General features: G+C 42.6%; 1 protein-coding gene across 1 annotated transcript in view; it reads left to right on the plus strand.

Moving 5' to 3' along the window:
- The window catches only part of dclre1a (DNA cross-link repair 1A (PSO2 homolog, S. cerevisiae)), a 35,014-nt gene extending 10,048 nt beyond the window's left edge, over positions 1–24,966 (plus strand). Inside the window, exons 5-9 of the mRNA XM_042305861.1 lie at positions 383–526; positions 1,934–2,079; positions 9,297–9,451; positions 15,289–15,430; positions 23,289–24,966. Of these exons, the coding sequence (XP_042161795.1) occupies positions 383–526; positions 1,934–2,079; positions 9,297–9,451; positions 15,289–15,430; positions 23,289–23,470 (769 nt within the window). The 3' untranslated portion in view covers positions 23,471–24,966. The remainder of the gene's footprint in view (positions 1–382; positions 527–1,933; positions 2,080–9,296; positions 9,452–15,288; positions 15,431–23,288) is intronic.
- Positions 24,967–25,570: the final 604 nt, after the last annotated feature.

Below are 25,570 nucleotides of genomic sequence, written 5' to 3' on the forward strand. Positions count from 1 at the left end.
ATTAGTATGAAAAATGTCATATGGTGAGAATTCCACTCAGCGTGCGGTGAAACCGCACGGGGCGGCAGGGTAGCCTAGTGGTTAGAGCGTTGGACTAGTAACCGGAAGGTTGCAAGTTCAAACCCCCGAGCTGACAAGGTACAAATCTGTTGTTATGCCCCTGAACAGGCAGTTAACCCACTGTTCCTAGGCTGTCATTGAAAATAAGAATTTGTTCTTAACTGACTTGCCTTTTTAAAATACTTTTTTTTTTTAAACAATTACCATACAGAACCTATCCATTCCTTGCACATCTACTGGTCGTCTTAGGGGGTTGAATTCTATTTGGTATTCAGAAATGGTCTTGAGTCGTAATATGTTACCTGGTCCTCTCTGCCCACAGCTGTCCAGGAGCTGCCATGCTGCTGCTGTTCCTGCCCGATGGCCAGACTGTGCTTCACACGGGAGACTTTAGAGCTGACCCTTCTATGGAGGCCTACCACGAGCTGCTGAGCTGCCGAGTCCAGACACTCTACCTGGACACCACGTTAGTTTTTTTAAGCTAGGGTTAGGCTAAGGGTAGAGCCATGGTGTGGTCATGAAGATGGGGTTAGAGTTAGAGCTATGGTTAGGGTTGAGCCAGGCTGTTGACATAAAGCCACTGTTAGGGTTATGGCTAGGGTCAGGCTTGAGTCAGGGTGTAGTCATGAAGATAGGGTTAGAGTTAGAGCCATGGTTAGGGTTGAGCCAGGCTGTTGACATAAAGCCACTGTTAGGGTTATGGCTAGGGTCAGGCTTGAGTCAGGGTGTAGTCATGAAGATAGGGTTAGAGTTAGAGCTATGGTTAGGGTTGAGCCAGGCTGTTGACATAAAGCCACTGTTAGGGTTATGGCTAGGGTCAGGCTTGAGTCAGGGTGTAGTCATGAAGATAGGGTTAGAGTTAGAGCTATGGTTAGGGTTGAGCCAGGCTGTTGACATAAAGCCACGGTTAGGGGTTATGGCTAGGGTCAGCGTGTAGTCATGAAGATAGGGTTAGAGTTAGAGCTATGGTTAGGGTTGAGCCAGGCTGTTGACATAAAGCCACGGTTAGGGTTATGGCTAGGGTCAGCGTGTAGTCATGAAGATAGGGTTAGAGTTAGAGCTATGGTTAGGGTTGAGCCAGGCTGTTGACATAAAGCCACGGTTAGGGTTATGGCTAGGGTCAGCGTGTAGTCATGAAGATAGGATTAGAGTTAGAGCTATGGTTAGGGTTGAGCCAGGCTGTTGACATAAAGCCACGGTTAGGGTTATGGCTAGGGTCAGCGTGTAGTCATGAAGATAGGGTTAGAGTTAGAGCTATGGTTAGGGTTGAGCCAGGCTGTTGACATAAAGCCACGGTTAGGGTTATGGCTAGGGTCAGCGTGTAGTCATGAAGATAGGGTTAGAGCTATGGTTAGGGTTGAGCCAGGCTGTTGACATAAAGCCACTGTTAGGGTTATGGCTAGGGTCAGGCTTGAGTCAGGGTGTAGTCATGAAGATAGGGTTAGAGTTAGAGCTATGGTTAGGGTTGAGCCAGGCTGTTGACATAAAGCCACTGTTAGGGTTATGGCTAGGGTCAGGCTTGAGTCGGGGTGTGGTCATGAAGATAGGGTTACGGTTAGGGTTGAGCTGGGCTGTGAGCATGAAACTAGGGTTAGAGTTAAAGCCATGGTTAGGGTTGAGCCAGGCTGTTGACATAAAGCCACTGTTAGGGTTATGGCTAGGGTCAGGCTTGAGTCAGGGTGTAGTCATGAAGATAGGGTTAGAGTTAGAGCTATGGTTAGGGTTGAGCCAGGCTGTTGACATAAAGCCACTGTTAGGGTTAGAGCTATGGTTAGGGTTGAACCGGGGTGTTGACATGAAGCTAGGGTTACGGCTCAATTTAACCACTGCTGTTAAACACCTCAAACCATTTTTCCTCTCTTTCACTCTCTAGCTACTGCAGTCCTGAATACACCTTCCCCACGCAGCAGGAGGTCATAAACCTTGCGGCCAACACAGCCTTCATGTGTGTGACCCTCAACCCTCGCACTCTGGTGGTGTGTGGCTCCTATTCAGTTGGCAAAGAGAAAGTATTCTTGGGTGAGTGCTGATTTGAGTGTTTGATCACCTTAAAGTAACTTTATTGAGCTACACCAGTGGTCACCAACCTTTTCTGAGTCAAGATTACTTTCGCAGTCAAAAAGTAAGCCGGTATCTACCGCTAAGATTGTTTTTGTTAAACCAGATTTGATTTTTACATGATCCTAATAAAAACCATTCTGTTGTAATTACGTTTGTGCAATAGGCCTATTTGTCACAGCATATTGGCTATAGGCCTGCCAATATTGTTCTCCTCAGACAATATTATATTTCAAAAGTCAAGCTTTTGTTAACAAAACACATCAGTTGGTGTCACACTTGCGAGGCACAGCTGAGCATAAATTGCAAATAATTAGCTTTTTTACTTTACTGGACTTATGGTAGAGATGCATCTGATGGTCATGGTGCTTTCAAGACAACTGGGAACTCGAAAGAAAAAAACTAGGTCAAATCATGACGTCAGTGATCATCAGGTTGGAAAGTTGGCGCTCTAGAAAGATGCCAGTTTTCGACTTGGAATTCAGAGTTGGATGACAGTTCAAAAAGATTTTCCCCAGTTGCCTTGAACACACTGAAATCGGAAGTCTGAGATTTCCAAGTTCGCAGAGTTCCCAGTCTCAGCGGAGGGTCTGCCTCTCACAGTCTCTGCTGGTGCATGAAATCTAAGGAAGTCTCAAGGTTTTGCTCACCTGAGGTATCTCATGATATCTCATGATGGTATCTCATGATAAGCTGTAGACTACACTATTTACCAAGATAATTTTCATCTACATTCTTCGTAGCTGTCTATTTACCACCACAAACTGATGCTGGCACTAATACCGCACTCAATGAGCTGTATACGGCCATAAGCAAACAGGAAAACGCTCATCTGGAGGCACCGCTGCAGGTGGCCGGGGAATTTAACGCAGGTAAACTTAAACCCGTTTTACCTCATTTCTACCTGCATGTTAAATGTGCAATCAGAGGGGAAAAAAACTCTAGACCACCTTTACTCCACACACAGAGAAGCATACAAAGCTCTCCCTCACCCTCCATTTGGCAAATCTGACCATAATTCTATCCTCCTGATTCCTACTTACACACAAAACTAAAGCAGGAAGCACTAGTGACTCGGTCAATAAGAAAGTGGTCAGATGAAGCAGATGCTAAGCTACAGGACTGTTTTACTACCACAGACTGGAATATGTTCCGGATTCCTACGATGTCATTGAGTACACCACATCAGTCACTGGCATCATCAATAAGTGCATCGATGAAGTCGTCCCCACAGTGACCGTACATACTAAAGGGTCGACCGATTTATGATTTTTCAACGCCGATACCGATTATTGGGGGGGTACCGATTAATCGGACGATTTTTTTTATATATATATATACACACATTTTTGTAATAATGACAATTGCAACAATACTGAATGAACAATGAACACTTTTATTTTAACTTAATATGGGCTTTTGGATGGGTGTTCTTAAGGTGATTCCATAGGTTGGTGGTATTTATTGATTTAGCCATTGCTGACCCCATGCTTACATCTTTATCACAAATATGACACCTTGCTTTCCCTGGTGCCAATTCTATGTAGTAGTCCCACACTGGTTCTCTGCTTTTCTCTGCCATCTGTAAAACACACACACGGCTCTGAAGTGACAATGATACTGAAGAGTCTGCTTAGGAGACAAATACTCTCAACTGTTTGAATAAAAATAGAGTTTAAGTTACCTGTGATGAATGTTGAAAACAAAAACTCTAATTTCTATATGCAGGAAATCCTATTTTAATAATGGACATGGTAAGAATTGACTACCAAAGTGTGAGTCATAATTCCCATGACACCTTCTAGCAAAATCTGAAAAGCGGTTCCTTCATTCATTTATTCCATAGGATATTTTTAGATACACTTTAAATAAGGTCTGTTTTGTGTAGGCTTACACCACCTTGCCAATTTTATAACTGTGTAGATATCCATAGGACAAGGTAACTCTAATCAATATTGGCTAAATATAAGCAAAGATCGTTTTTTTTGTAGAGTGGATTTATGAAAATATGTTGACAAACATTACCTTATCCTAGTGAGATTTACACGGGTATCAAAACGCAGAGGCGGTTTAAGCCTGCACGAAACACAGACCTTATTGGAAGTAGATCAAGACATTCTCTATGGAAGACATGAATGGTAAAATAACGAAGGAACCCCTTTCAAGTTCAGCCGCAAGTTATTACAGGAATTATAACGCGTCGACTATTTCTCTCTAAACCATATACCTTTGACTAGTATGAGCCTGCTGCTGCCTACCACCCCTCAGTCAGACTGCTCTATCAAATATCAAATCATAGACTTAACTATAATAAACACACAGAAATACGAGCCTTAGGTCAAGTCCGGAAACTATCACCTCGAAAACAAAACGTTTATTCCGTTCCGTATTTTATCTAACGGGTGGCATCCATGAGTCTAAATATTCCTGTTACATTGCACAACCTTCAATGTTATGTCATAATTATGTAAAATTCTGGCAAATTAGTTCGCAAAGAGGCAGGCAGCCCAAACTGTTGCCTATACCCTGACTCCGCGTGCAATGAACGCAAGAGAAGTGACACAATTTCACCTGGTTAATATTGCCTGCTAACCTGGATTTCTTTTAGCTAAATATGCAGGTTTAATATATAATTGTGTATTGATTTTAAGAAAGGCATTGATGTTTATGGTTAAGTACAATTTGGAGCAACGACAGTCGTTGATTAATTGTTTTTATCAGATAAGTGTAATGCTAGCTGGCAACTTACCTTGGCTTACTGCATTCGCGTAACAGGCAGGCTCCTCGTGAGGCAGGTGGTTAGAGCGTTGGACTAGTTAACTGTAAGGTTGCAAGATTGGATCCCCCAAGATGACAAAGTACAAATCTGTCGTTCTGTCTCGTTCCTAGGCCGTCATTGAAAATAAGAATGTGTTCTTAACTGACTTGCCTAGTTAAATAAAGGTGTAAAAAAAAGAAATCGGCAAAATCGGCGCCCAAAAATACTGATTTCCGATTGTTATGAAAACTCGAAATCGGCCCTAATTAATCGGCCATTCCGATTAATCGGTCGACCTCTAGTACATACATACCCCAACCAGAAGCCATGGATTACAGGCAATATCCGCAATGAGCTAAAGGGTAGGGTAGAGCTGCCGCTTAAAGAGCAGTACTAACCTGGAAGCTTGTAAGAAATCTCGCTATGCCCTGCGAAGGACCAAGCAGGCAAAGCATCAATACAGGACTAAGTTTGAATCGTACTACATTGGCTCCGAAGCTCGTCGGATGTGGCAGTGCTTGCAAACTATTACAGACTACAAAGGGAAGCACAGCTGCGAGCTGCCCAGTGTCACGAGCCTACCAGACAAACTAAATTACTTTAATGCTCACTTCTCAAGTAACAGGCAAGTAACACTGAAACATGCATGAGAGCATCAGCTGTTCCAGATGACTGTGTGATCACGTTCTCCGTAGCCATTGTAAGACCTTTAAACAGGTCAACATCCACGAGGCCGCAGGGCCAGACAGATTACCAGGACGTGTCCTCCGAGCCTGCACTGACCAACTGGAAGTGTCTTCACTGTTTTCTGTAATACCAACAGGTTTCAAGCAGACCACCACAGGCCCAAGAACACTACAGTAATCTGCCTAAATGACTACCGACCCACGTCTGTAGCCGTGAAGCGCTTTGAAAGGCTGTTCATGGCTCACAACACCATTATACCAGAAACCCTAGACCCACCCAAATTTGCATACCGTCCCAACAGATCCACAGATGATGCAATCTCTTTTGCACTCCACACTGCCCCTTCCCATCTGGACAAAAGGAACACCTATGTGAGAATGCTATTCATTGACTAAAGCTCAGCGTTCAACACCATAGTGCCCTCAAAGCTCATCACTAAGCTAAGGACCCTGGGACTAAACACCTCCCTCTGCAACTGGATCCTGGATATCCTGACAGGCCGCCCCCAGTTGGTAAGGGTAGGTAACAAGACATCCGCCACGCTGATCCTCAACACAAGGGCCCCTCAGGGGTGTGTGCTCAGTCCCCTCCTGTACTCCCTGGCCAGGCACGACTCCAACACCATCATCAAGTTTGCAGATGACACAACAGTGAGACAGCCTATAGGGAGGAGGTCAGAGACCTGGCCATGGGTACCAGGACAACAACCTGTCCCTCAACGTGATCAAGACTAAGGAGATGATTGTGGACTACAGGAAAAGGAGGACCGAGCACGCCCCCATTCTCATTGACAAGCTGAAGTGGAGCAGGTTGAGAGCTTTGTGTTCCTTGGTGTCAACATCACCAACAAACCATCATTACACCAAGACAGTCGTGAAGAGGGCACGACAAAACCTATTCCCCCTCAAGAGACTGAAAGTATTCGGCATGGGTCCTCAGATCCTCAAAAGGTTCTACAGTTGCACCATTGAGAGCATCCTGAACAGCTAATCAAAGGGCTACCCAGACCCCTTTTTACGCTGCTGCTACTCTCTGGTTATCTATGCATAGTCACATTAACTCTACCTATATGTACATATTACCTCAATTACCTCAACTAACCGGTGCTCCCCACATTGACTCTGTACCGGTACCCCCTGTATATGGCCTCGCTATTGTTATTTTACTGAAGCTGTTTAATTTGTTTTATTTTATTATTATTATATTTTTTCTTAACTTAAAGCATTGTTAAGGGTTTGTAAGTAAGCATTTCACTAAGGTCTACACCTGTTGTATTCTGCCATTTGACAAATAAAATTTGATCTGAAATAGTGCGTATCTAAGTAAGTTATTTTTCCTGCAAGCTAGCTAGCTAACTAGTTTATCTACTGAAACCCATATTGTGTATTGCTAGCTCACATACTACTGTGTTACAGTGGGGGAAATCAAATAATTTCTGTTTGCTAACTTATCTAGCTACATAGGTAGCTAGCTACCTAGCTAAACAACTACCGGTAGCCATATCATGACAAAAAAATAGAAGTTTTACAATCAGATATTTTTTATCTCGATTGTAAAACCATATTTTCTATTTTTAGTCGTAGATATGACTAGCTACCAAACAGCAAGCTACAAAGCTAGGTTTACCAGCAAACGTTAGCACATGCCTGGAGTTGGCCAGCTAGTTAGCCTGGCACCTGCTAACTTGTTATGCTCCACTCCTTGCATTTGTAACTTGTTAGCAAACGTTTAACTTCAGCATTTCTTTCTATTAGGCTAGATATTTTTGTAAATGTAAACTCTGTGCCTGTGCACATGTTCAACTAATCTACCATAATGTTGATGTTATGCTGGCACGGTTCAACTGTTGTTCAAACTGTACAATGGAGTATAATTGTTTTTGCTTTACAGGAAATACTGTGTAGAGCCTGGGCTTCTTCCTGGAGTGGATTCTAGATACATAATTCCTTTTCCTGCGTGTGCCATTATAGCAAAACTGTATCCCTCTCGAGCAATTAGATATTATGCTGCATTTCAAACAGATGACTCATGAGGAGCTGCATGGCAATTTGATCATGACAACACTCCTCCCACAGCTTTACAAGTATTCCCTGAATTTACTGAATGTTTATTTTGGCATGGCAATTTCATAATTATCACCTCTCCCATCTGCTGATCACCATTTCTCTTAGCTATAGATTGTTACACCAGATAATGTGATTTAACCAAAGATTGTTGGTATCCTGGGAGTTACAGGATAGGTACTGTTTGGTGTATCACAGAGAATTTTCAACCAACCTTATCGATACCACTTTGTCCTCGATTCGGGGAAACAGGAGTCAAAATGTCTGTGTCCAGTTGCTGGGGGTCAGTTTGAATTTAGAAAATGGTCCATTATTAAAATAAATACATTTTTTGCCCCATAAAGTAATCCAACAATATGTGCGACGCCATCGTGGCTTGGCCTGTCTGTAGTGAATGGCCAGCTGGATAAGACTCGGCAGAAAGTCTTAACCACCAACTGTTGGGTTCTCTTGCAGAAGATTTGCTCCTGTGGTCTTAGCATTTTATACTTTTTGTGGAAGGGGCATAAGGCAACATGCCTTTGTTGGTAAAGGTATCAACCGAATGGGACCGGCTAGAGTATTGTTTAGGGACAATGAGGGGACATTGGGAGCTGCTTTTGAGAGAAAAGATAAGTCAACAAAGTGAATGGGCTAGGAGGCTAAACAAGGTGTGAAAGGTCTTAGGAAGGCAGTTCATACACAGTATGTATTGCTGTGTATGGGAGATTGGGTAGACAATACATGCACTGTCTCTAAGCACAAGCACAAGCCTGCAAAACCAAAACCCCTTCCTCATCTCAAAGACATATCTGTAAACCTCCCCCAGTCCATTAAATTTGAGATATCATTATTGTCAATAGTAGCCCATTGCAGGGGATTTTTGTAGACATGTCTTTGTATTGTGTTGAGAATCTGCAGACAGAATAATTAGGTGGTTGTGTCATTACTGTTGTAGTCCTGGTTTTATACCTTTCAGTGTCCCTTGCTGGTTTCTGCCCCACAATCTTGATATGCTCCATAACTGCAAGTTGTGTCCGCTCCCTCATGCTTTTGTACCCATAATGCCCCTGCTTTGGGGGTTTTCAGTGGAGCACAGTGGAATGACTCCAGACCACCTGAGTTTTACAAAAAGAAACGGTAAAAAGAAAGCGGTAGATTAAATTGATTACATAGTCTGGAAGGTACTCTGTGGTCCTCAGGCTACCTCTAACCACCCCATAACACAAACATAAACCATACAAACACTACCCAATTCATGTTTATACCATGCTTACTGTAAATAGAGCTATCTTAGCCGTCAGCTTGTAAATATTTTGGCCAATTTACCTTCACCTTGTGCAGAGCTAGGTGCAGATCGACTAGGAATGCCATAAAGATCTACCAGTCGATCGTGATCGAACAGTTGGTGTCCCCCGAGCTACAATCAATTTGAGACACTTTAGGATGATTTGGACATGAACCGCGAACAATGCTAAAATTGGATGATCGACAAAATGCTTTGCTTAGAGCTTAAGAGAGAGTGTGGCCATTTTAACAAGCCACTTCCAGGATTTTAATCTTGTGTAGCCAACTGAACTACTAGAAGTAGAATCCAACAATACTCATCATGAATCGGTGAATAAAAATTGTCTATACTCTCTGTGTATATATGACTCTGGCTTAACTGTCTTACTCTGTCTTGTCCATAGCTCTGGCAGAGGTACTGGGCTCCAAAGTTTGCCTGTCCCGGGACAAGTTCAACACCATGTGTTGTCTGGAGTCAGAGCGCATCCGCCAGCTCATCACCACTGACTGGAAGGCCGCACAGGTCCATGTGCTACCCATGATGCAACTGAACTTCAAAGTGGGTCCTGTAGTGATTTTTACAGTTCCTATACAGTACCAGTGAAAAGTTCTGACACACCTACTCATTCAATTTGAGGTGACAGGTAGCCTAGTGGTTAGAGCGTTGGGCCAGTAACTGAAAGGTTGCTAGATCGAATCCCGAGCTGACAAGTTAAAAATCTGTTGTTCTGCCCCTGAACAAGGCATTTAACCCACTGTTCCTAGGCCGTCATCGTAAATAGAAATGTGTTCTTAACTGACTTGCCTAGTTAAATAAAGGTTAATTAAAATTGTAAAAATGTCAAGTAAAAATTCAAGGGTTTTTCTTTATTTTTTCTACATCAAAACTATGAAATAACACATGGAATCATGTAGTAACCAAAAAAGTATTTAACAACTCAAAATATGTGTTGTATTTGAGGTTCTTTAAAGTAGCCACCCTTTGCCTTGATAGAAGCTTTGCACACTCTTGGCATTCTCTCAACCAGCTTCGCCTGGAATGCTTTCCCAACAGTGTTGAAGGAATTCCCACATATGCTGAGCACTTGTTGGCAGCTTTTCCTTTACTCTGCGGTTCAACTCATCCCAAACCATCTCAATTGGGATGAGGTCTGATTGTGGAGGCCAGGTCATCTGATGCAACACTCCATCACTCTCCTTCTTGGTCAAATAGCCCCTACACAGCCTGGAGGTGTGATGGGTCATTGTCCGGTTGAAAAACAATTGATAGTCCCATTAAGCGCAAACCAGATGGGTTGGCATATCGCTGCAGAATGCTGTTGTAGCCATGCTGGTTAACCTCTCTGGCATATGTGGGATATGTGCGTCCCACCTGGCCAACATCCAGTGAAAATGCAGAGAGCCAAATTCAAATAAATTACTATAAAAATTCAACTTTGATGAAATCACACATTCAATATACCAAATTAAAGCTACACTTGTTGTGAACCCAGCCAACATGTCAGATTTCAAAAATGCTTTACGGCGAAAGCAAACGATGCTATTATCAGAGGATAGCACCCCAGTAAACAAAGAGAGAAAAGCATATTTCAACTCTGCAGACGTGACACAAAACGCAGAAATAAAAATATAATTCATGCCTTACCTTTGACGAGCTTCTTCTGTTGGCACTCCAATATGTCCCATAAATATCACAAATGGTTCTTTTGTTCAATTTAATTCCGTCAATATATATCCAAAATGTCAATTTGTTTGGCGCGTTTGATCCAGAAAAACACCGGTTCCAACTTGCGCAATGTGACTACAAAATATCTCAGAAGTTACCTGTAAGCATTGTCCAAACATTTCAAACTACTTTTGTAATACAACTTTAGGTATTTTAGGAAGAAAACAAAGTGTAGCGAGCATTTCTGGTCATGCGCCTCTATCTAAAAGTACACTTCAAGTTACCCTCGTTCTGGATGGCCGTACTTCTTCATTACACAAAGGAAAAACCTCAACCAATTTCTAAAGACTGTTGACATCCAGCAGAAAGAAGTTAAGTGTGCCTTGAATATTATAAATAAATATATATTAAAAATAAATTTAATATTTAAAATAAATCACAGATGGTGTGGGGAGGCTTTGCTGGTGACACTATCACACCTCCTCCATGCTTCACGGTGGGAACCACACATGCGGAGATCATCCATTCATCTACTCTGTGTCTCACAAAGACATGTTGGTTGGAACCAATAATCTCAAATTTGGACTCCAGACCAAAATACAGATTTTCCACCTGTCTAATGTCCATTGCTTGTGTTTCTTGACCCAAGAAAGTCTCTTCTTATTGGTGTCCTTTTAGTAGTGGTTTCTTTTGCAGCAATTTGACCATGAAAGCCTGTCTCCTCTGAACAGATGTGTCTGTTACTTGAACTCTGAAGCTCTTGAACTCTGAAGCATCTATTTGGGCTGCAATTTCTGAGGCTGGTAACTAATGAACTTATCCTCTGCTGCAGAGGATAACTCTGGGTCTTCCTTTCCTGTGGCGGTCCTCATGAGAGCCAGTTTCATCATAGCTCTTGATGGTTTGTGTAACTGCACTTGAAGAAACTTTCAAAGTTCTTGCCGTTTTCTGTTTTGACTGACCTTCATGTTGAAAGTAATGATGGACTGTCATTTCTCTTTGCTTATTTGAGCTGTTCTTCCCATAATATGGACTTGGTCTTTTACCAATAGGGCTAGCTTCTGTATACCATCCCTACCTTGTCACAACACAGCTGATTGTGTCGACTCAAACAATTTAAGAAGGAAAGAACTTCCACAAATTTAACTTTTAAGAAGACACACCTGTTAATTGAAATGCATTCCAGGTGACTACCTAATGAAGCTGGTTGAAAGAATGCCAAGAGTGTGCAAAGTTGCCATCAAGGCAAAGTGTGGCTACTTTGAAGAATCTCAAATGTAAAATCTATATATACTTTTTTGGTTACTACATGATTCCATATGTGTGGTTTTATAGTTTGTCTTCACTATTATTCTATAATGTAAAAATAAAGAAAAACCCTTGAATGAGTAGGGTGTCCATACTTTTGACTGGTACTGTATGTCAAAAGTAGTTAAATGTAGAGTTAGTAAGACAACATTCTCCTACAAAGCAGGGCAGCAAACTCACAGAAATGCAACAAAATTCAATATGCCACAGTTGTCTCTTCCCAGTGTTGGCATATTTCAAGGGAGGGCATACATTGTAAAATACAATAGTGGAAGTCTTGACAGATTTGAATTATGTTGTTGTTTGTAATCAGGTAATCACCCTGCTGTGTATATTGCTGAGTCTACCTTTAAACAACAACCACTTTTGTGCTGTCCATATAGCAAAAGAACACGATACAGTTAAAAACGAGTCAAGCTTTGCGTATATACAGTGGGGCAAAAAAGTATTTAGTCAGCCACCAATTGGGCAAGTTCTCCCACTTAAAAAGATGAGAGGCCTGTAATTGTCATCATAGGTACACTTCAACTATGACAGACAAAATGAGAAAAAAAATCCAGAAAATCACATTGTAGGATTTTTTTAATGAATTTATTTGCAAATTATGGTGGAAAATAAGAATTTGGTCAATAACAAAAGTTTATATCAATACTTTGTTATATACCCTTTGTTGGCAATGACAGAGGTCAAACGTTTTCACAAGGTTTTCACACACTGTTGCTGGTATTTTGGCCCATTCCTCCATGCAGATCTCCTCTAGAGCAGTGATGTTTTGGGGCTGTTGCTGGGCAACACGGACTTTCAACTCCCTCCAAAGATTTTCTATGGGGTTGCAATCTGGAGACTGGCTAGGCCACTCCAGGACCTTGAAATGCTTCTTACGAAGCCACTCCTTTGTTGCCCAGGCGGTGTGTTTGGGATCATTGTCATGCTGAAAGACCCAGCCACATTTCATCTTCAATGCCCTTGCTGATGGAAGGAGGTTTTCACTCAAAATCTCACGATACATGGCCCATTCATTCTTTCCTTTACACGGATCAGTCGTCCTGGTCCCTTTGCAGAAAAACAGCCCCAAAGCATGATGTTTCCACCCCCATGCTTCACAGTAGGTATGGTGTTCTTTGGATGCAACTCAGCATTTTTTGTCCTCCAAACACGACGAGTTGAGTTTTTACCAAAAAGTTATATTTTGGTTTCATCTGACCATATGACATTCTCCCAATCTTCTTCTGGATCATCCAAATGCTCTCTAGCAAACTTCAGACGGGCCTGGACATGTACTGGCTTAAGCAGGGGGACACGTCTGGCACTGCAGGATTTGAGTCCCTGGCGGCGTAGTGTGTTACTGATGGTAGGCTTTGTTACTTTGGTCCCAGCTCTGTGCAGGTCATTCACTAGGTCCCCCCATGTGGTTCTGGGATTTTTGATCACCGTTCTTGTGATCATTTTGACCCCCCGGGGTGAGATCTTGCTAGGAGCCCCAGATCGAGGGAGACTATCAGTGGTCTTGTATGTCTGTGCCATTAATACAGGTAACGAGTGGCAGACAGAGGAGCCTCTTAAAGAAGAAGTTACAGGTCTGTGAGAGCCAGAAATCTTGCTCCTACAATGTGATTTTCTGGATTTTTTTTCTCTCATTTTGTCTGTTATAGTTTTAGTGTACCTATGATGAAAATTGCGTAAGGTGCGTCTTTGCGCTAATCCCGCCTACTCTAATGACCCTGCTGTCCTGGAGCTGGAGAGGAAGTGAAAGTCACTTGCAACCTAATGTGACAGCTGCCAGAAACAAACAGAGAAGACGGGGTCAACAAGCATCATTCTTGGATCTGAATCAATTCGACCCCAAAATGTTTTTAAAAAGCGAGAAAAAGACTGCCCATGACCAATCCAGAAACCAGATAAACATTGGAATTAATTTTGAAAGGTGGAAGAGTGACACCGAAATGGCAACCGTTGTCATGGATTGGTCATGTTAGGTAAGTGTTGGGTTGCGTATTTAGCCTGGTAGCTATGTTAGCTGCTAACCTTAGAGTGTTCAATGTTCAATCCAGCTAACATCTTTTGTATTCGGATTGTTTTGTACTCAAAGGAATCTAATGATAGCATCATGTAGCTACACTGCATAAACCCCACAAGATGCCCAATGCCTTTATTTCAACTAGCTAACATTAGCTTGCTAAATCTAGATATTCAGATTGTTGGCATGATAGTGTTTAGTTTGTAGATGATCACGCTAGGTGGTCGACAGCATTTTCGGTCCAGGACCACTCCAAAAAAATCCTTTTGCTGTACAGTTATTTGTGGTATCTAGTTCATTTGTGAGCGATTGGGTGTTTGCAGTTCCAGAGCTGACAACTCTTCAGAATGAGAATATGGTCAAATTGACTGATTTATATTGTTGATATTGTTAATGGTATAACGGTTTATGATAACTACTGATTAAGTTAATTCAAGAGTTTCTCTATATCTAACCCTTTATGGTGTCCCTCTTCGATTAATTTGCATAGGATAACCAAATTAATCAATCAAATCTAATCTTGACAAAAGTCACAACAATTGCCATTATATTCTCTCTCAGGTGAGACCATGGGCAGTATATGACCTACTGCTAACCGTATTACCATAGCTAACTATTTTGGCTTATTACCAACAAAATAATCAGCCCCCTCAAACCAAATATATATATATAAAACAAGGCTGGAACGTAACAAAATGTGGAAAAGTCAAGGGGTCTGAATACTTTCCGAATGCACTGTATGCCAATTTGGTTTGAGGGGGCTGATTAGGTGGCTATGATGGAATGGGGCCACGTTGGGAGTTTAGCTATTTACACCGGGGCAAACACCCCTACTTGCCTTGTTAAATTAAAGAAAATACTCTCATGATAAGTGCCATGGGATTTTAGAATGACCACAGAGGTTCAGGACACAGGTTTAACATCCTGTCCAAAAGACGGCACCTTCTACGCAGGGCAATGTCCCCTTCACTGCCCTGGGATCTCCTCAGAGGGAAGAGTGCCCCCTACTGGCAATCTAAACACTACTTCCAGCAGCATCTGGTTTCCCATCCAAAGACTGACCAGGAGTGACCCTGTTTAGCTTCAGAGGCAAGCCAGCAGTGGGATGCAGGGTGGTATGCCGCTGGTTGGGATTTAAACTCTGGAGTACCTGCAGCATTATAGCACTAGGATTGCTTACCCCTGCACTAGTGGAAAGTTTGCACCTGATATAATACAACATTTCAAAATGTAAAGGGTGGAGCTAAAATGTAAAATACAAGAGTATGACAAACTCTAGGTCACATGTCGGTAATGCCGCTTTGGTTTTCATTCCTCTCAGAAAATAACAGGCTCAAACTATCTGTTCACTCCTCACACTTACTAAACCAAAGTACGTACTCCCATGTCCTTTTTTCCTTTCCAGAACCTGCAGGCTCATCTGAGTAGGTTCTCGAGGCAGTACGACCAGCTGGTGGCCTTCAAGCCCACGGGCTGGACCTTCAGTCAGAGGGTGGAGGCTGTGGAGGATATCAAGCCTATGGTCCATGGCAACATCAGCATCTATGGTACAGCCCATTATCTATACCATCTATAGCAGGTGTGCTCAGATGTGGCTCTCGAGGCCCAGAGCACTGCTGGTTTTGGTTCTAGGCATGAAATTTAAAGCATGCTAACTAGGAGACATTGACTCACATTAGCCATGTCATGCCTACTACTTACTAAAATGAATCATACTACATACTATTTAGAATGTACTGTTTTAGTAAAAATGCATACAGTTAGCAACAAATACCAACATACTAGGCTCACCCATTATGTGAATGTGTCATCTTATGCTCAATTGTGCTGTTTCCATCCATCTGTTAATGTTGGTGTAGCATCCCCTGAGCTAATTATCAACTGTTGTCAATCTCACTCAGTCTGAAAAATATTCCTCAATGGCTCGCAGCGAATTATACTTGATGAAAAGCCGGAATGAGTATGACATCCGAGCATTTAAAGGGATAGTGCGAGATTCTGGCAATTAATGAAAATTTTTATGTCTGCGTCCAGTATGAAGGAAGTTTAGAGAGAGTTTCATTTGCCAATGACTGGAAGTCTACCGGTACAGCTAGCTAGCATTGGCTCACAAAACGACCTCTAATTTCCTTCAAACTGCAGAGACATATAAATGGTATCCATGAGATCATCTGACTCTGGGTAAGTATAATTACCAGACTCTCGCATTATCCCTTTAAAGCATACTCAATTATTAAAATGTTACATACTATTTAGAACGCAAGTAAGATTATTTGTTTTCGTTTTTTGTTCGAAAATGCCAGGTTAGAACATTTGTGGCTAGTTTTACAAAACCTAATGTGTGGATTGCTGTCTCTACTGGCCCATAGACTGCTTTCAACATAAGGAAACAATGATGTACATTTCTAATTTTGCTGAAGAATGCCTTTCACCAGAAACTGAGGAAACCATGTGTGTGCACATGAAATGATAAATTACGTGCCAGGAGAAGAACTAGTAGGAAGGGAAAGTAGCAGGACTGCGGAACTCAAGGTCCTGAGTTGTGCACCCCTGTCTATGGTATAGGACTCTACCTACGGCACTGCTCTGTATGATAATGATGACATGGTAATTTAGCAGACTCTTTTATCCAAGGCAGCTTACAGTTTAGAAATTAAATAAATCTAGGGATGTATGGGGCCCATGGGGAATTAAAACCATGGTGTTGACGTCACCATACTCTAACCACTGAGCTATCTGGTACCTGATTCACAACCTGGCTCAGATATTTTCTTTTCACATTGTCCTTTTCAGCACGGTTCCAGCAAATATGGTGGATATGTGGTGGATGCATAACCAGGCTGGTCTTTGGCTAATCTTTTCACACATCCATACTAGGGATTAACACTGGAAACCGGGATCCCAAGATTTTCCGAGCAAGCTCCTTCCTGAGAGAAAAATGATGGGATCTCAGGAACAATAATATACTATTTCTTTGCAAAAATACAAACATGCATGTGCAAACTATCTGACTTCATTCACACATTAGACCAGTGATCACAACGCTCACTAATAGAAAACGTCACTTGCGTAGCTTATAACTTTCATTGTGTATTGACTATCATGAAACTTGAGGCGGCAGGTAGCCTAGTGGTTAGAGCGTTGGGCCAGTAACCGAAAGGTTGTAAGATCGAATCCCTGAGCTGACAAGGTAAAAAGGCAGAACGAGATATTTTCCTTGTGGCTCCTATCACATTTACATTACAAATGCAAACTATATGTGTGTTTGTATTTGCATAACAATAAATGTGTGTTAATGACGGGGCAACAATGCGCATTGTGTTCGGAATGTAATCACATTTGCCTGACCACCTCCGGAGGTGGATGGGCTCGCATTGTGTTCCAATCTCTGCTCTGTGTAAATGCAACCAGGCCAGCTGACCACATTCAGTGGACAACGGCATCAGTGCTCCGCCTAAAAATATTCCTGTGTTATTTCAGCTCTGCTTCAGTGATCCACCTGTTCAACAAGTCCCTCATCACTGGATGTGTCCCTCAGCTCAAACTGGTGACACCAGTATGTAAAAATGTGGATCTGGCCCTGACAACCTCCAGAACTACAGGCCTATTTCCAACCTGCCCTTCCTGACTAAGCTCCTTGAACGTGCTGTTCCTAGTCAACTTTAAAACCATCTGGCCACTCACAACCTACATGAGCCCTTCCAGTTGGGTTTCAAGGCTGGACACAGCATCGAAACTGCCCTAGAAAGGGTCTCCCATGACCTCCTCATGAATGCTGACTCTGGGGCTGCCAGCATCTTCATACTACTCGACCTCAGTGCAGCATTCGACACTGCACTCCTAGTCAGCTGCCTGCAGGACATCAAAGCGTAGATGCAGTTGAGTTTCCTGCAATTTAGCCACAAAAAAGAAAGAGGCGGTCCTAATTGGCATCCGCACAATCATAAACAACATCAGCAGCTACAGCTGTCAAAGGTCTCGTTTGACACCAATAGTGTCACCAAAGTCAAATGTTTCCATCGACTGAACATTGCCAGCTATCACAACCTGCAGCTGAGTGACTCATCCATGCCTTTATTTCATCCCGTCTGGATTATTGTAATGCCCTTTTTGTTGGCGCATCTGCCAAGTGTCGAAACGGGCTACAATATGTCCAGAACTGTGCTGCACGTGTCCTCACCCACACCTCCCCCCGAGAGCACTTCACAGTGCTTCTCAACATCCACTGGATCCCCATATGCTCACGCATCCCGGTTTACACCTACCAAGCTATCCACAACTCTGGACCCAAGTACCTGTCTGACCTCATTCTACCCTCCTGCCCCACACCCTTCTCCTTCAGGTCCGTCCCCCTTCAGCAGCAGACATAAAACTATGCGTGACGGGGCTTTCAGTTGCGCGGCTCCGCGGCTGTGGTACTTACTTCCAGACACTAATAGGGCTGCGGAGTCTCTGTCGTCCTTTAAGGCACATTTCAAGAACGTGCTGTTCAGAAGAGCTTTCAAGAACCTCTGCTAATGACGACACCTGTATATAGCTTTGATTGTTGTCTGTGTTCTATGTTCTGGATTATGTTGTTTTTTTTTGCCTTGGGTGTGAGATCAAATCAAAGTTTTATTTGTCACGTGCGCCGAATACAACAGGTGTAGACCTTACAGTGAAATGCTTACATACAGGCTCTAACCAATAGTGCAAAAAAATGCATTAGATAAACAATAGGTAAGTAAAGAAATAAAACAACAGTAAAAAGACAGGCTATATACAGTAGTGAGGCTATAAAAGTAGCGAGGCTACATACAGACACCGGTTAGTCAGGGTGATTTGAGGTAGTATGTACATGTAGATATGGTTAAAGTGACTGCATATATGATGAACAGAGAGTAGCAGTAGCATAAAAGAGAGGTGGTGGGTGGCGGGACACAATGCAGATAGCCTGGTTAGCCAATGTGTGGGAGCATTGGTCGGTCTGCCCAATTGAGGTAGTATGTACATGATTGTATAGTTAAAGGGACTATGCATATATGATAAACAGAGAGTAGCAGCAGCGTAAAAGAGGGGTTGGTGGGGCGCACACAATGCAAATAGTCCAGTTAGCCATTTGATTACCTGTTCAGGAGTCTTATGGCTTGGGGGTAAAAACTGTTGAGAAGCCTCTTTGTCCTAGACTTGGCACTCCGGTACCACTTGCCATGCGGTAGTAGAGAGAACAGTCTATGACTGGGGTGGCTGGGGTCTTTGACAATTTTTAGGGCCTTCCTCTGACACCGTGATGTACTGGGCCGTACGCACTATCCTCTGTAGTGCCTTGCAGTCGGAGGCCGAGTAATTGCCGTACCAGGCAGTGATGCAACCAGTCAGGATGCTCTCGATGTTGCAGCTGTAGAGCATTTTGAGGATCTCAGGACCCATGCCAAATCTTTTTAGTTTCCTGAGGGGGAATAGGCTTTGTTGTGCCCTCTTCACAACCCGCTGGGTGTGTTTTGACCATTTTAGTTTGTTGTTGATGTGGACACCAAGGAACTTGAAGCTCTCAACCTGCTCCACTACAGCCCCGTCGATGAGAATGAGGGCGTGCTCGGTCCTCCTTTTCCTGTAGTCTACAATTTAAAAAAATATATATATTTCACCTTTATTTAACCAGGTAGGCTAGTTGAGAACAAGTTCTCATTTGCAACTGCGACCTGGCCAAGATAAAGCATAGCAGTGTGAACAGACAACAACACAGAGTTAAACATGGAGTAAACAATAAACAAGTCAATAACATAGTATAAAAAAAAAAGAATCTATATACATTGTGTTCAAAAGGCATGAGGAGGTAAGCAATAAATAAGCCATAGGATTGAATAATTACAATTTAGCAGATTAACACGAGTGATAAATGATCAGATGAACATGTGCAGGTAGAGATACTGGTGTGCAAAAGGGCAGAAAAGTAAATAAAATAAAAACAGTATGGGGATGAAGTAGGTAAATTGGGTGGGCTATATACCGATGGACTATGTACAGCTGAAGCGATAGGTTAGCTGCTCAGATAGCAGATGTTTAAAGTTGGTGAGGGAGATAAAAGTCTCCAACTTTGGTGATTTTTGCAATTCGTTCCAGTCGCAGGCAGCAGAGAACTGGAAGGAAAGGCGGCAATCATCTCTTTAGTCTTGGTTACGTTGAGGGACAGGTTATTATTCCCGGCCAGGTCTCTGACCTCCTCCCTATAGGCTGTCTCATCATTGTCGGTGATCAGGCCTACCACTGTTGTGTCGTCTGCATACTTAATGATAGTGTTGGAGTCGTGCCTGGCCATGCAGTCGTGGGTGAACAGGGAGTACAGGAGGGGACTGAGCATGCACCCCTGGGGAGCTCCAGTGTTGATGATCAGCGTGGCAGATGTATTGCTACCTACCCTCACCACCTGGGGGCGGCCCGTCAGGAAGTCCAGGATCCAGTTGCAGAGGGAGGTGTTTAGTCCCAGGATCCTTAGCTTAGTGATGAGCTTTGCGGGTACTATAGTGTTGAACGCTGAGCTGTAAATGAATAGCATTCTCACATAGGTGTTCCTTTTGTCCAGGTGAGAAAGGGCAGTGTGGAGTGCAATAGAGATTGCTTCTGCTTCATCTGACCAAGTCACTGGTGCTCCCTGCTTTAATTTTTGCTTGTATGCGCCAATCAGGAGGATAGCGTTGTGATCGGATTTTCCAAATGGAGGGAGAGCTTTGTACACGTCTCTGTGTGTGGAGTACAGGTGATCTAGAATGTTTTCCCTCTGGTTGCACATTTGTTGATAGAAATTTGGTTGGACTGATTTAAGTTTCCCTGCATTAAAGTCTCCGGCCACTAGGAGACCTCTGGGTGAGTGGTTTCCTGTTTGCTTATTTCCTTATACAGCTGACTGAGTATGGTCTTAGTGCCAGCAACTGTCTGTGGTGGTAAATAAACAGCCACGAAAAGTATAGCTGAAAACTCTATAGGTAAGTAGTGTGGCCTGCAATTTATTTCTACTTCAGGCGAGCAAAATCTAGAGACTTCCTTAGGTTTTGTGCACAGCTGTTGTTTACAAATATGCACAGACCGCCCCCCTCGTTTTACCGGAGTGTGCTCTTCTATCTTGCCGGTGCAGCATATTTCCCGCTAGCTGAATATCCACGTCGTCATTCAGCCACGATTCCGTGAAACACAGGATATTACAGTTGATGTCCCGTTGGTTGGATAATCGTGATCGTACTTCGTCTAATTTATTGTCCAATGATTGCACGTTGGCGAGTAGTATTGACGGTAACGGCATCTTTCCCACTCGCCTTCTCCGGGTCCTCACAAGGCATCCGGCTCTTTGTCCTCTGTACCTGCATCGCTTCCTCTTGCAAATAACGGGGATGTCGGCCCTGTCAGGTGTTTGGAGAATGTCCTGTGCGTCCTGCTTGTTGTAGAAAAATATTTTGTCTAATCCGAGGTGAGTGATCGCTGTCCTGATATCAGGAAGCTCTTTTTTTTCCTTAAGATAAGACATTACGTACAAAACAAGTTACAAATAATGCGGGGGAAAAAAACACATAATAGCACAATTGGTTGGGCGCCCGTAAATCTGCTGCCATTTCTTCCGGCGCCATTTTCACAAGTGCTTTAGAAATTAAATGTATTATTATTTAATGCAAAAAGAACAAGGGCAGAGAATAGCAGACCAACATGGAATTATGTAAGAGGAAGAGTGCTTTTAGTGGAAAAAAATCTATACTTTAATCTGTGCTGTTTACAATGTCTTTAGATTGTATCGTTGTTTATTCCTCTGAGCCAGATGACCTCTTTTCAAAGGCAGTATCAAGAATATAAAATATCGAAAGAAAGGCAGTGCCTCTTGGATAAGCTCGGTCACAGAGAGATAGATAGATCTGGATTCTTTGTTTAGCACAAATCTTCTGTGTAAAAAGTGTCTCACACGGAAAGGCAAAAAAGCACCTAATGACGCACTTAGCTGCTCCATGAGGGATCTGTGGCAGTCGAGAAATAACAAGGGTTTTAAGTGCAACTTTAGTAACAATGATGTTGACAAAAACAGCCCAGAGATTTAACATTGCTCATATGAAGGGCCTATTGATTAACTTAGCTTTAAGATGCTTTTGGGAAACCAGGCCCTGGTGTGTAATTTTGCAAGAGAACCGTGAGAGATAGGCTTGAGATCTCTGGCTGAAGTTAAATGCTTATGCATATCAACTCATAGGTTATTAGCTAAATATTAGGCCTAATACGGCAGTGAATTTACTACCTGTGCTATGCAACACAGTAAACAAATCTCTGCCCGTGTCCAGTTTACCCATGTCAAGTGGTTACACATTGTCACGCGCACTTGATATACAATTAGGAATCAGCGTTTTAACCACCTGCTTTACTAAAATCTATCAACGGCTGATCATTATTAGGACAATATCATTTCTATTTTATTGGTTCCATCTTCATCACTATTGCACTATAAAAGACTCTTCACCCATCAATTATTTTCATATTATCTAGTAGGCTACAGGCAACGTTATTTCTCATGTTTTTGTTAGTATTTTTTAAAACAGTACACCTACATATAAGCTTGGCCTAATGCAGAGGAAGACAACTACGACAGCAGCTCCGCAAACAATGGTAGTCATAGGCTCAGCAGGTGCACAAAGAGGGACTTGAAGGAGACACTAAGAAACCTTGTGGAAACTCTGGCATACCTGGTGTTCTTGGGCACCAGGACTGGTGGTCTGCTTGAAACATGTTGGTATAACAGACTCAAATCAGGGACAGGTTGAAGATGTCAGTGAAGACACTTGAAACTTAGTCAGCGCATTCTCGGAGTACACGTCCTGGTAATCCGTCTGGCCCTGCGACCTTGTGAATGGGGCTCCCGAGTGGCGCAGCGGTCTTTGGCACTGCATCTCAGTGCGAGATCACACAGTCGTCCGGAACAGCTGGTGCTCTCATGAATGCTTCAGTGTTGCTTGCCTCGAAGCAAGCATAGAAGTAATTTAGCTCGTCTGGTAGGCTCGTGTCACTGAGCAGCTCGCAGCTGTGCTTCCCTTTTATAGCATGTCATGGGGAAAATTATGGACATTATTGTCTAGCTATAATTTTGAACGCATCCAAAATTGAGTAATTTAAACCCATTGGCCTGATTCCTCACTGCTCCTTTTATTTGGATTGGGGGCCCCCTGGAGGTCGGGGGCTCCCCGATAGCATATGAACACGTCATAAACCATGGCAAAATATGTACAATTGCAGGAAATTAGCTTTGAATCTGCAAAAATGTTAGATGGGTTGGTAGGGCCCCTTATCAGGCCCTAGGGGTGGGGGGGGTGTTGGTCTATTTTGCTGCTCCTGTTTCTGACTTCTAGTTTGATGCTCTCACTTGCCCCCCCCCCTCCCCCTGTTTCTCTCTTACTCTAGGCATCCCCTACAGTGAGCACAGCAGCTACCTGGAGCTGAGGCGTTTTGTCCAGTGGCTGCGTCCCCTCAAGATTATCCCCACAGTCAACGTGGGCAGCTGGGCTAGCCGGAAGGCCATGGAGAGGTGCTTCAGCGAGTGGCTAACAGAGGCTTACGAGGCTAATAATATTAAAGGAATCTAAAACAGGACCCTTCAGTGTTCATACACAGTGAAAACAGCATATGACACAATACTTGAGTGTTAGCTAATTGTTTTTTTCGGATCCCCATTAGCTTTTACCAAAGCAGCGGGCTATTCTTCCTGCGGTCCACACTAAAACACAAGTAACAAAACACTGATACACAAGAACAGTTATACAAATTTAAAATACAACGATATACAAACAATACAACTAAAGAATCATTTGTGGCTAAATTATGTTTGTTACAGTGTCTGTGTGTGCCATGAGATGTTATTTTTATCAATTATTTTAAGGTAATTTTTCTGTTTGTTTGGGTAATTGGAGATGGGAGTTCCATGCAATCATGGCTCTGTATAATACTGTGCATTGCCGTGAATTTGTTTTGGACTTGGGGAGTGTGAAGTGACCCCTGGTGGCATTTTTTGTGGGGTATGTATGGGTGTCTGAGCTGTATGTTATTTGATTATACAGACAATCTGGGATTTTCATTCCTCATAAAAACTAGAAGAGAAGCAGTTAATCTCTTGTCATCCAGGAAACACTGGCATGCATGTTGTTGATGTTTGTTAGGTATGTGCAGTTAAGACATGCATCTTCACAAATTTGTCAAGATTACTTTTCCCGTGATAACTGAACATACAATGTTTTACAGAGTTTAGCTCCCTCAACTTTCTTATGCACAACTCCAGTTGAGGTTTATCTCTTAGGCAATGTTTTGAACCAAATACAATGATTTTAGTTTTAGATGTATTTAAGACCAGTTTATTATTAATCACCCATTCTGATACTAATTAGTCCTTATTTAGAATTTCAGTCAGCTCACTGGCTTTGGGTGCTGACATATAGAGTGTAGAATCATCTACCTACATAGTAATTCTAGCTTCGCGTAAGACCAGTGGCAAATCATTTGTAAAAATAGAGAAGAGTAACGGCCCAAGGAACTTCCCTGAGGGACACCACACTGTACATCTCTGTTATATTGGATAAATAACTCTCCAGGTGATGTAAAGCCATAGCAAGTGAATTTTTTTCAATAACAATGTATGATCAATCACATCAAAGGCTGCACTGAAATCTAACTTCACAGCTCCAACTATCATCTTATCCATTTATTTTAACCAATCATCAGTGATCTGAGTCAGTGCAGTTCAAGTTGAATGCCCTTCTCCATATGCATGCTGAAAGTCAGTAGTTAAAGATATAGCAAATAGGGGTGACAATACAGTTTGCTACCATTCTCAATAGTTTCACATCAAGTTTGATTATCATTATTGATGGATAACAATACATTTTACAGCTCTCCCACACTAACTTGACCCTTATTATTAAAATATGATTAACTGTTCAATGTTGTCATTTAACTTCTGAGTTTATCAACTTATCAACTTTACTCGTGAAATAGTAATTGAAATGATTGGCAATATCGAAAGGTTTTGTTATAAGTGACCCATCAACTTCAATGAACTATGAAGTCTATAAATAAAAATTATTTTTAACTGGGCTCATATCTCACTTACTAGCAAAGATTATGAACGAAATGTGCAAACGTGTCTACATGCAGCTCTCGCTTTGATCTCAAAACAAGCTCATCAACTCATGCTGTAAACTCAGTTCAAAGTGAATGGCACAGATTCATGTATGTGACTCGTCTCAGGAAACTAGGCTTATGTCGTGTTGTGAATTAGCCAAGTCAGTATGACCTGGTGACACTTCCAGTCAGAGATGTGTTAACACTGAAACAAGGTAGATGAAGCAGAAGGACAGGAAGAGGCCTCAAACACAGGTAGCTGGGGAACAGCAAACCAAGACAAAGGCAGAGAGGAAATGACGGTCGGAGGTTCATCTTACATGGCGACATCCCGTCAGATCTTGGCCCTGGGATGGAGTTGGAAGAGTTGCTTGATGGCACGTGGGCCATGAAGCAGATGACATCATGGATTCTTGTCACCTACGAAAGAACCAATGTGGTACCTGACTCTCTAGACATTCTGTGTAAAGGAGCAAATTTGTGTTAATAAACACAAAAGGAGCATTGGATATCTATTGTTAGTCCTTACTCAGACGAAGTGTCGAAACCACGGCTTTCAGCTAAAAATTAAT

This window comes from Oncorhynchus tshawytscha, linkage group LG25 (genome assembly GCF_018296145.1).
Source record: "Oncorhynchus tshawytscha isolate Ot180627B linkage group LG25, Otsh_v2.0, whole genome shotgun sequence".
Classification (NCBI taxonomy): Eukaryota; Metazoa; Chordata; class Actinopteri; order Salmoniformes; family Salmonidae; genus Oncorhynchus; species Oncorhynchus tshawytscha.